We start from the raw sequence: 12,258 nt of genomic DNA, 5'->3' as shown, positions 1-12,258 counted from the left end.
GTGGCACTTCCTGCACGGTGGGAACGGGCTGCAAGCGTTGCCTTATTTGCCTTCTTCCCCGAGTGAACTTTAACCTACTTTCCCATACTGTATTTTCTCTGCCTCTATAGGCTGTGACTGGTGCACTTTAAAGGAAATAAATTGCAGCTGCCCGCTTTGACTTGATTCTCTTAGCCAGCATGTCTGATCTCATGACGGCTGCCAGCGATAGCAGAGGAAGGTTAATAATGGTCAAACATTTCAAGCGCATTTGCAAAAAAAGAAAAGGGTTTAGTTCATGCATGGGAGATCATTGTGCATTGTGAATGTAAATGTGACTTTAAGAGGAAAAAAGCTTGGTTTCATTGAGGCATAATGATGCTTTTTTTTTTTAGTTTTGGTAAATTTGCAGGGATTATAATTGATCTCCTCACAGACAATAGACTGGCAGCCTATAGAGCAGGCCTCACGTTGGATACCTCCTGGTAGGATGGAATGTGTCCCACTGGTTTGAACTGGGCTTACAAACTGGGAGGAGGGGTTATTTTTAGCTATATTCATTTGCATCACTGGATAAATAGGTTTGACAAAGCAGCGACTGACTGATTTCAATGTATACAAGTTAGGCAAATACACATCCACGCATCATTACCACCATAGAACACATGACATCTGACCCAGCTAGCAAACTTTGGTTTTAAAAATGTTCTGAGAATGGTACAATGCAATGTTTTAGTAATGTTTTCAGCAGCAAGTTTTCTCTTAGTTCCCAGAAACGCTCTTCTCAAGGTTAGAGTAACATTCTCTATAAACAGCAAATCATTTTTTTTCTTAGTAGATCACGTTACATTACATTTTTATTTTTTAAAACGGTCTGTAATCTCAGTCCTAAATAACACATTCTGAATGTTGCTTTGAAAATGCTCTTCCTTTGTTCTCATGTAACATTGTGGGAACGTTTTATAAAAGAACATTGTATGATCTGTCCCCTCTTAACATCAACAAAACATCCTCAGAATGTTGCAGTTAAAACGTTACGCCTTAGGCCGCAGTTAACCTTAAATAAACATTATTTGAATGATAAACATACTGAAAAGGTTCTTTGAACGTTAGATTAAAACATTTTCTTTAAAACATTATAGCAACTTATAGGTAACACTACCTGATGTTGTGGGAATGTTCCCTGCTAGAATCACATTAATTTAACCTTTCACTCAATATTTTAATGTTTTATCTAAGAAACTTTTGGAATGATCATTAACACCAAACACTAAACCAATGTGGTGCTCTCTAGGATCAGTTATGAACATAACACTAAGTCTTATTAATGTAGACATTTGTAAAGATAAACTTCAGAATTATACCCTTAGGTTACGTAACCCTTAGGGCCCTCTTTAATATTACACTCACTTGTATCGCTGTGCGCAAAAAATGTGATTTTCAAAATCAAGCTTTAAAAAAAAGTATTATAATTAATATTATTTTCTACTTTCATTAAGTAATTTTTTCAAACATCAGGCTTTAATTGTAAATATCCAATCTTCATTCGTTTTCAGAATGTTAACCCTTTAAATGCCAGTTTTTTGTCATGATGCCACTGTGTTTTTAGATGAAAAAAAAGATACATTTCCAATATACTACATGCTGTGTAGATTTATTTATTAATTTACCTATTTTTTTTATCACAGCCTAGGATATGTCAATGATTGATGATTGAATGATTAGCAGCAACATTGATTTTTATACATTCTTATTTTTTGTGTGCAGTTTTAAAAACTCACACTCACAGCGCTCTGCACACAAAATGCACAAATGCATTTTCTATCAAATATTAAATATTCATTCATTTTCAAAAATGTTAACCCTTTAAATGCCTGTGTTTTGTCATGATGCCACTATGGTTTTAGGTGAAAATAAATCTACTTTGCATTTAGTATATTGACAATATTTTATTTTTTTATAATGATTATCACAGCCTGGGATTTGTCAGTGACTTGCCTCAACATTGCAGGGCTCAGAAAGACACCCAGAAATAATACAGTGCATGTTATGATGCTTTGATAGCTGTGGGATCAAAAATTGCACTTTGAATGGGTTTCAGTGGCGCATTTTTTTGCACTTAACAATAAGAATGTAACAATCTTGTTCACATGGTGTATTTTAGACTTATTGTAGGAGCTGAGCTGGAAATTACAAGATTTAACAAAAACACACAGTCCTGCTAAAATGTATGCCATGTGCATGGACACTGTCAAAATTATTTAATATTTATATTATATAAATATATAATATATTTATTATTTTAAAAAAATAAATAAAAACAATGAAAAGCATGTAAAATGCACCAAACAGTCCTAACACAGGTGTTTTCACTTGTCTGATTAGACTTTGGCTCAGGTGGATGTCGGGTGGAGCTATGCTGATAATGAGGTCATAGAAGTACATGTACCAGTTAGAAAGATGAAGGTTTGATTTACTATAACACATGCAACACACCCAATCGGTAATGAGAAGAGTTCTAATCAAGTACACTGAGTGAAATCACCTGTGTGGGTGAGCCTGACTGCATGGGGCCTTCCAGCTGCTGCTCATTAAAAGCAGTAGCTGTATCCACTAAACCGCTGAGGCCACACAAAAATTAATTGCCATAAAGTTTTATTTTCATGAATGCTTTCACACTTTTATCCTTTATAAAGTTATGTACATATAATTCGCTCCCATGGTAAATAAAGAAAATATCCAGAGTGTGGAAAGAGAAGAAGGGGGGAGGGGAGAAGGCAACAGAGTAAAAAAAAAAGTAAAGCACAACAAATATTGAAACAGAGAACTTTAAATCATGAAATATATAGAATTGATCTTAAGGGATTTGTGTTGTAATCTACATTATATTGCCAGTGATTTATATTTATATACTCAGAATTAGAGGTAGGGTAATAGAAACATGAAATGCTTTCATACAACCAATGCAATTGGGCCAATTGTTGCCAACAGCTCCCCCTGATGGGACAACTGTGTACAGCATGTCCTTCCCAAAGTGCATGTCATGACTGAACTCAATTCTTTAGAAAGTTTGTGCACACTTAAAATACCCAAATTAACATATTCTGGATTTTCAAAAAAAAAAAAGTTCAAAATGGGTTATTTTTTTACACAACAGTCAGAAAATCATGTATATTATTACAGCCTGTTTTGCAGCAGTTTGTCAGCAAGCTGTAAGTTTGTTTGTGCTTGTGGATATATTAATAATGACTCTTGTGCACGTGGGTTAAGCCCAGTGTATTAATATAGTTTTAAAACAATTGTTTCACATTAAATAATCACATAGGAGTTGAGAACTTAAACACACTTTCAGACAAACTTTCTTTCATATACTGGTGACATGATGGTGCACTGTGTGCAGGACTTCAGTCTATTTGTGCATAATGTACCACATTCACAGCAGAGTTCCCAAATTATATTATGGATCCGTAAAGGCCTGACGCTGCTGGCCCTGTGACTATCCGGTGCAGTGGACCAAATAGTGATTTTTTGAAAAAAACCTAATTAACCACAACTGGAAAAACTACTTTGAGTGCAGTCTATTGATCAATATTAAAATATATAATAACACTCACATTAGAGCATAATGTAGTTGGTGATAACGCTACACTAGTTGTGGATCTAGGAAATAAACTAGTAATGCATTTGGGACTTGAAATGTACATATTTACCCTTTTCATATCGACTTTGGTTTAAAAAGGTCTGGAATTTTACATAATCATTGCGATCCATTAAATGTCTTTAAATAAGGCAACGTTCATCACAAAGTACCACACTGCAATTCATTATGAATTAACGTGTGTCTGGCACCACCCAATGAAATATTTAAGTTTAAAAAATCTAGTTTTCCATTGTGAAAACCAGGTCGCAGTCCTTGTTCAGGCTTGAACATATACATCAAGTTTAGGCATGCGTACAAAACCACTGCTGTGAATTTGAAACTGTCAAATAAAATATCTCGTCGGGGAAGGAGAGGAAAGAGAACACAGCATTTGCAAACTCAAATCCCATGAGGTATATACTAGAAGACTGTGCGCACAGACAACATATTTCTTGCAATCCCTAATATGCCATTTTCATGACAATGGCAAGAGTAAGGCAATTATTTCAACAGAAGTCTTTTAAAGAAATATAACGAATCAGTGATGCACGTGAGGAACGCAACAAATTCAGTGCTTGTCAACCAAAACAAACTCGCTATTGTTTTAAAAGTGCATGTGTTTTTTTTGACAATGTGTTGACATCTGATAGGATGTGCTGTCTGACGCGTCACAGGTATGTTACAGTGTATTCTATTAAAATAGGAATATGATCAGAAAAGAAGAAAAAAATGTGAAAATCAAGGTCCTGCACGTGAGCATCTGCCTCCCTCTTTTCTTTTTTTTTGTATTATCTGGTGTTAAAGTAACTCACTAAATGGATAAGAGTTTAATAAGATTAAATAGTTAGTTTAGATTTTTTTTAGGTGTGGTTATAAAAGATAATTATCTATAGTCAGTGTATTAAACACAGCAGGTGTCAGTCGGCACACCCCTACTTCAGAGAAGCAGGCAGGAGTGCCGAAACGGATGATGAGCAATGTACTGCAGTGGACGCAATATGTATTTAAGCCACCTAAAAAAAAAACTAAAAAAAACCCATATATATATATCTTCGTTTAAGTGTACACTACATTTGAAATATTTTAAAAATACTTTTACCACTTTACCTTGATGTCAAACAGCGATTTCTGAAGGGGATCCTAAGCCGATATATCACTCTTTTCAAAGCCACCAGACTACACAGAGAAAAAAACGTAATTTAACATTGCTGAATACAGGGACTCCTGGTCTATTACTGCCGCTATCACTGTTTGTTTGTGTTACTTTGTGACTGTGGTGTTTTAAAGGGTTAATTCAGATTCACTGAAGTCACACAGTAACACAAACTGATCGAGGCAGCGGTAGACCAGCAGCTGCTCCTGTGTTCAGCAAGCTAAAATGACTGTCTTTCTAAATGGAGTCTGGTTTTTCGTAGAGCGAAATAAAGGTTTCAGTTTTCCGTCAGAAATCAGTTTGGTGGCATGATAAGACAGTGAAAATATTCGAAATATAGCGTACACTTATACAAATATTATTTTTTTAGGTGCTCCTGTCCACAGCAGAACATTGCTTAGCTTCCATGGTGGTACTTCTGCCTGCTTCTGCAAACTGGGGGCTTGCAAAGGGCCATCTGCTGCATGTAACACTGACTATGGATAACGGATAAATACCCCCAAAAATCAGAACTATCCCTTATAGCTGACATTGTCCATTTAAGCAAAGTTTTCCAGTCAAACACTTTTTCAATTCTCAAATCCAGTGTAGCAGGTGTTCAATGTGTCAAATCAAAAGGAAAGGAGGGAAGTTATTCAGGAAAATAGCAATCTCTGAAGAAAGTTAGTATGAAGTTTCTTCAGCCATAATGCTCTTATGATAAATTTACAATGTAACATACTTATGATGCATCGTTACGGGCAACACCTCCCTGTAAACTGCAATAGTATTTCTTGTGTTATGCAGTGCTTATGCTGTAAAGGAGAAATGCCTGAGTTGGCATACATCAAGTAGTTTAAAAACCCTTACATTAAATGTTACTGTTTGACAGAATCGTGTCTATCTGTGCTCTGTGTGTGTGGTTGAGATGGAGTGCTCCCAGTGAGATCAATTGGTATATCCTGGCTGTCCATGTGAGCGCTGAATGGATAGCTGGTACCCTGCAGCATTATCTGATGCCTTGTTTCTATTTCAGTCATGTAAGCCTCGCTGAGCGCAGCCTAAAAATCACAGCACAATTAATTGATTCCTCTACGGTTTTGATTTCCTCTTCCTGTGCCAGCTAATGCATCGGCAAGTACAGCACTGCAGGATCATTTCTGACCCCTGTAACCTCACACATGCAACCAAAGGCCAAATAACTACACCTTAAATCACCAGAAATTACTATGTGCTGACCTGGCCTATATGTTCCACGTGTCACCCTGCCAAAGCCGTATTTCTAAAGAGCATTTAAGTCCCTGTATAACACAACAGCTTACAATAAGGCAATAAACCAAACCTATGCAATTAGTTAGACTAAACAATATTCAGAGAAAAGGGTTACTGTATGTTTTAAACTGTTTACCATGAAGATACATTAGAAAAATAATATATTTACTTCTCTTCAGTGTCTCAATCTCTAAAATATAGACACGTTTCTGAGAAAGACTTTCAAGAACACATGTTGGGTGTGAATGGGGTGATGTTTTTATCATTCTAAGGTCTCAGCCAGCAACAACGTATGTGGAAGGGTAACAGTGTAAGGTCCAACATTACAAGAACGGACTAAATGCATTTCATTACCGCTAAAGAAGAAGCACTATGGTTTAAATAACAGTTCTTGGCCCACTCAGGTTGCTGGATGGAAATCACCTCCATATCCACACTAAAAAAAACAGAAAGTGAAGGAAGTAATCTTTACTTTTTTTTCTCCTATATTTTGTAGTTAATATTAATGAAGCATGTCTTTTAGACTCTCTCTGCAGCTCCAGCCACCACCTGTACATCTACCACCTGATGGAACAGTCGTCTCTGCCGCTTTAGGCTTCCTCTGGAGCCGTGGGCCTCTTCAGGTCCCGGATCTGTTTAATCAGATAGTTCTTCTCATCACAGAACTGCTCATCCTCCGATCGGTCGGTCTGAAAGTGGCTCAGGAAGTCCACCAATTTGGTCTGGTTCTTCAGCAGGATGTCCAGCACAGGCTGAGTCTTGTTGGGGTTTGCAACGAAAACCTTTAAAAAGGGGAGAGTGTTGATGTGAACAGACAATTTGAGTTTCATTTTGAACTTAAAAACACTGCTTTCAGTACTTTACAGAATAATGGTAGCAGCATTTTTCTCTCTCAAAAAAAGATATGTAGCATTTCACAATAAAACTAGATTATTAAACAGTAAATTACTGCCGTAACAATACATGTTCAATGAGCAGACCTTAAACACATGGAACGCTTCAAACTGGATGTTTCGGCTGTTGTCTCTTAGCAAATTCATCATCAGCTTCAAGTTCTCTGCCCGACTGATGTATTTCGTCATGACAGTGAAGTTGTGTCTGTCCAGGAGAAGTTCTCCAAGCAGCTGGAAAAAAAAACATGAAATGAAATTAGTACCTTGATAAACTAAAGTGAATATAGACACTTTGCTTTAAGTTAACATCATGAAGTAAATTTTGATCTCACAATGCTTTTTTTATAGGATAATGACACAATCTGCATTTACACTAAGCAATCCTGTCACCGGGTAAATGAAGGCTCGATTTACGGCACAGAGGATATCCATCAACCATTTTGCAACTAAAACAGGAAGAGGATAGCACTTTTGTTTTCCCTGGTAGCTATCAGCAGCTATCAGTAGCTATCCCCAGTTACCAAAGAGCATCAACGTAAGTTCTTTGCAGTTATTATTCCCAGAAGCAGAAACAGCAACAATACGGTTATCTTTGATACAGTGGCGCCAACAATAATACCACTTTGAAACACTAGGGGGGAAAGTAGAAAAGCGGTCGGTTTCCATTTAAAATGCACAATCACCTGAAGTAAGTGAGTCCGTCAAACTTAAATCTGTGGCTAAGACATTTGATTTGATAGAGCAGAGGAGCTTTTACCTTCAAAGACTGTCGTTTGGTGACGTAGTTCTCAGAATGCAGCAGCTTCTCATATTCTGTAAACACCTGATAGACATTTTACAAGTGTGTCAGACACAGCATGAGCATTGTTTCTATGAAAGATTCAAATCCAGACTAGAATGCTCACCCTGTCATAATTGTTCTCCAGAAAGTCTGCGCACATAATCTTGTGTCTTGTAAGGAGATCCTGAGTGGGAACAGAAAAGACCAAGATATTAGATAAGAGCTGCTGGTAGGAAGATGCTGGAAACAGAGAGAAAATACAGCAGCGTACCTTGAATGAGGCAAAAGCGTCTGAGGCAATGTCAAAGGTTGACAGCTCCACGTAACGGAAGAAAGAGTAGAAGTCTTCAGAGAAGAGCACCGTCCGTGCCAAAGGCTCGTGACGCAGGCACTCTCTCAGCATCATTCCACAGTTCAGAGCCACTTCTGGACTCTCATATCTGCGCACGTTAACACATGTCAGGCCCGTGCCACGTCATTTGCATCATCAGACTACAGCATAGGCAAGTTATGAAACATACTCTGTAGATGTAACAGAAACAAAAACAGCTAAAAATCAATATCACTTGAAGGTAAATCTACCCTAAATACTTTTAACACCGTCAATGAGGCATTAAATTTGTATTTGTACTGGCATTGCACTTCTATGCCTTATTTTCTGTGGTGAGGTATTTTGCTGTGCATGATATATATCTGATGACAATTCAGCATGCAGCTAAAAGGGAAGGTATTAGCTGAACAATCATCTTACATGTCAGTGTTTACTGTCCTGTTTTGATGTTCATGTCTGACATTCAAACTGAATAGTCCTCTTCAAAGACATTACAATTTAGAACAGTCTTCAAAAACATGAAAAGTGGCATTTGTTCCACTAAGAACAGCCTCAGTCGACCAGAATGAAGTGCAGCCATTAGACACGTCGTTCTTCAAGCAGGCAGAATGACTCAGTTTCTTTTACGGCTGAAAGACCTGCACGCTGCTATCACTCTCTTCATCATTTGTTACCCACAGCTGAATACAACAAGTTCCCGCTCGTTCCTCTGGGAGTTGTTGAAACACATACAGGCTAATGCTGAAAATCACGAGGTAAGTTGAGGTAAAGTGATTTTACTAAAAGAGATTTTGAAAAGTATCTAAAAATATTTGGTCACTGTTTAAAATGATCTCAGGATGGACTTGCCTTTAATACACATAACTGTACTTGTATTAAAAGCACATCAAACATGTATCAAATATCAAGTTCCTGTATCCTGAAAAGATGAACTTACCCTTTCAGAAGCATGAAGAGAATCTGTTGTTGCGTAGAGATGTATTCTACCGTGGGAGTACGGGTGCCAATCTGACGTCTCACGATGTTGCTGAACACATGAACCACATCCTTCTTCCCCTGTTATAAAAAAAAAAAAAAAAAAAACACTTTAGTGTCCAGCAAAAGGATCAATACTTTTCACATACATAAAGTGATTGAGAGAATAAATACAATTTCCCCACCTCAAAATCAATCTTTGACAGGTTTGCAATGAGAGAAATTAGGAGGTTGGTGTTGTACAGCTCTTGTGCAAGCTGAGCCACTGCTTCGGTTTGAGGCTCCTTGTCACCTGTTCCACTCAGTACCTCCTTCAGCGAAACCAGGTTTTTGGACACCTCTTCTACAACCTTAGTTAAAAAAACAAACAGGTGATGGCTAGACTAGTTGTTGGTGTTAAGCATAATAGACAAATTTCAAATATGAGACAAACCTTTTCAAACTTTTTGCTGTCTCCAGCATCCAGCTTTTCCAAGCATGTCATTTGGCACATCAAATTCCTCACTGTTTCACCTGGACACTTCGGAGACTTGCCAAAAGGAAAAGGCATGGCTGCAGACTGGTGATCCGAGCCCAAATCTCTGATTAAATAAAACAGTGTTTCAGAGTACTATGACATGCAATTAAAGCACTTCCTGTACCTCCTTGCATGAGGAAATGGCTGCAAAGCTCTCACCTACAGAGAGCAACGATACAGCAAAGATATCCTGAAAATCGACACTCCGAAGTTAAACTATTGAGTTCCAGTGTAACAGACCATGACAGCACACGCAGCCAGCTAACACTGCTAACATTACATTAGTTTCCAAAGATAACAGCGATAAAGTAACATTTCTACGACGTGTTTTATTCAATTAATAGTTTCTCTAAGCTCACATAAACCCCGCCGAGTTTAACGCTGACTGTCTAAGCGAAACGAGGATATGACGGGGAACAAGACGGCAACAATGTCAACGTTACAGAAGCAAAGTTGAGCTAGCTGGTGACCTAGTTAGCTGTCGCAAGAAACAGGCAAACTAGCGTCAGGACAGCGGGTACAATGGAAAACACACATAACACACTGCTGAAATATTCAGCTCAAGCTGTCAAGACTCACCGACTGAACTCTAGTTTTGAAGCTGAAGGAGGCTCGGTGGCTAAAGGTTGGCTAGCAGGCTAGCAAGTTGTCCCCACTTTCTTTTTTCCACTGTAACGCTAATTTGAACAGTCCGTAACGTTATCTGAGATCTGTGGCCGCAGTTGTTTAACGTGTTTCAACTGTAGCTACAAGTTGCTCAGACGGTCGACCTTCATAGCGGTGATATTTCATCTAAATCTCTCCTCTCGTGATCGTCTGTTACCTAACTTGCTAGCTGCCTAGTTGTAAAACGAGAGTTGCTTGGCTGGCCTGTCTGACAACTTCATTTCCCTGTTCTCCTCTGCTGAAACTCTCGTCCTCTCCGCATCCCGGGGACACTGGGCGGGTATGTTTTGCTTTACAAAATGACCGACATTAATGTCGGCCAATCACTTTGAACAAGGGGAAGCTGTGGTGACGCCCTCTCCGCTGAAGGTGTGCTTGTTTCAGGGCTCACAAATGTCGCGTGGGTGAACACATTAAGCGACACACGTGGAGCCCCTTGTACCGGGCTGCCCCTTAACAGTAAACGAGTGCACCTACCTTCTTCAGCATAGATCAGATAAAAAGTAATTTAGTTCCGAAATATTTAGGCTTTGGGACAGCCCTTTTCATCATTAGATGTGCAATTTAACGTTTATAATTAATTGTAAAATAAAAAGTAATAATTTTACTTGAACAATAAATATTACAGGAGATTATTCATAAGCATTCAGTGTATTTCAAGTCAGTTACCTTATCAAGTCCAGCATATTTTGGTGTTCGAAAAAGACATCCTTAATAATTCATAAAACATATTTAAAACCCAGTAAATACCTCTCTTTTAACAGGATATATTTTGTAAAAAAACAAAACAAAAACAAAAACAAATAAAACAAGTTTCTGTCCCTAAATAATGCCCTGTAAATGTAACATCCATTATCCAGGATTATATCCTACACCCATCCCATGTACTTCCCATAAATGGACAGCTATATTTAGATCTGTGGATTTATGACAATATAAGAAGAGTAGGGCATCATTTAACTTATAATTGAAATCTAATTTCAGCATTTATTCCATAAATAATACAGATAGATAGATAGATAGATAGATAGATAGATAGATAGATAGATAGATAGATAGATAGATAGATAGATAGATAGATAGATAGATAGATAGATAGATAGATAGATAGATAGATAGATAAATAGATAGATAGAAACCCACCAAATTGGCATCAGAGTAAAAAACTACTGGCCCACGATCCCTGCCCCAAAGTCAAATTTAAATAACATGCCAAATCATATAACCATGTTGAATATTTTTTATCCTCATATTTTTTATCATGATACCTATATTATTACAGATTCACCACCATGCACCCACCCATCACACAAGGCATCACTTTGTGTGATTTTTTTTTTTTTTAAATAAAAAAGCTTTCTGAGAGGCTTATAAATGCCATCAATTTCTTTGGAGCTCATCTCACAAGTTTGACTGAAACTGTGTCACATGTGGTGGTTGGTGGTGTTCAGCAACTTCACAGTGACATTTATTGTATGCAAAAACGTTACTGTTAGGCCCAGGGGTGCAGCACCAAATCCTGGCCCTATGCAAAAGCAGTCTTGTGGGCCCTACACCCTTCCTCTGTTGATTCATTTCTCTCTCATGCACTTTTTATTTACTTAGGTTTTTTTTTTTTTTTTTACAAAGTTTTACAAAGTTTGCTTTGTTTCACTTTCCTTTCATTTGCTTGGAAACAAATCCTATTGCTTGGGAGGACTAAACCACTAGCGCCTTTAAGGGATGAGAGAGGTCTTATAGAGCTTTCCACTTTTTTATTTAGCAAATTAAGTTATGGCTCTAAATATGAATGTTAAAAAAAGTACACATTTTTATTTCAGGGTCCTTTCCTCCCATTAGGAGGGCCTCAAGATTTCGTATTACCAAAGCAGGAACTTAAGTTAAAACATTTTTGTGACAAATAGTCCCAGAAATAGCTGCAAGAACACTTATTTTTATAATATCTTGATGGTTATAGTTTTTTAAAACAAAGTTACAAAATGTTTTCCAAAAAAAGATAAAAAATAAAAGCTGTTAACTAGAAAAATAAAAATCAATAGTACAATCAAAAGACATAACACTTGTCAAATAAT

The 12,258-nt window shown here is 37.5% G+C and overlaps 1 protein-coding gene across 1 annotated transcript; it reads right to left on the bottom strand.

Annotated features, from left to right (window-relative positions):
- Positions 1-2,617: 2,617 nt before the first annotated feature.
- On the bottom strand, positions 2,618-10,464 carry cab39l1 (calcium binding protein 39, like 1). Its single transcript, XM_042493062.2, has 9 exons — positions 10,100-10,464; positions 9,437-9,584; positions 9,189-9,353; positions 8,966-9,084; positions 7,969-8,137; positions 7,822-7,881; positions 7,674-7,739; positions 7,004-7,147; positions 2,618-6,805 (listed from the first exon to the last, which is right to left on the bottom strand). Exons 2-9 carry the CDS (start codon positions 9,551-9,553, stop codon positions 6,614-6,616), a joined length of 1,032 nt encoding a protein of 343 aa, XP_042348996.1. The 5' UTR covers positions 9,554-9,584; positions 10,100-10,464; the 3' UTR covers positions 2,618-6,613.
- Positions 10,465-12,258: the final 1,794 nt, after the last annotated feature.

Source organism: Plectropomus leopardus, chromosome 8 (genome assembly GCF_026936395.1).
Source record: "Plectropomus leopardus strain MGB_pleo_1.0 chromosome 8, ASM2693639v1, whole genome shotgun sequence".
In the NCBI taxonomy this organism is placed as follows: Eukaryota; Metazoa; Chordata; class Actinopteri; order Perciformes; family Serranidae; genus Plectropomus; species Plectropomus leopardus.
Note: the sequence above shows the minus strand (reverse complement) of the source record. Positions and strands in the feature narration are given on the sequence as shown.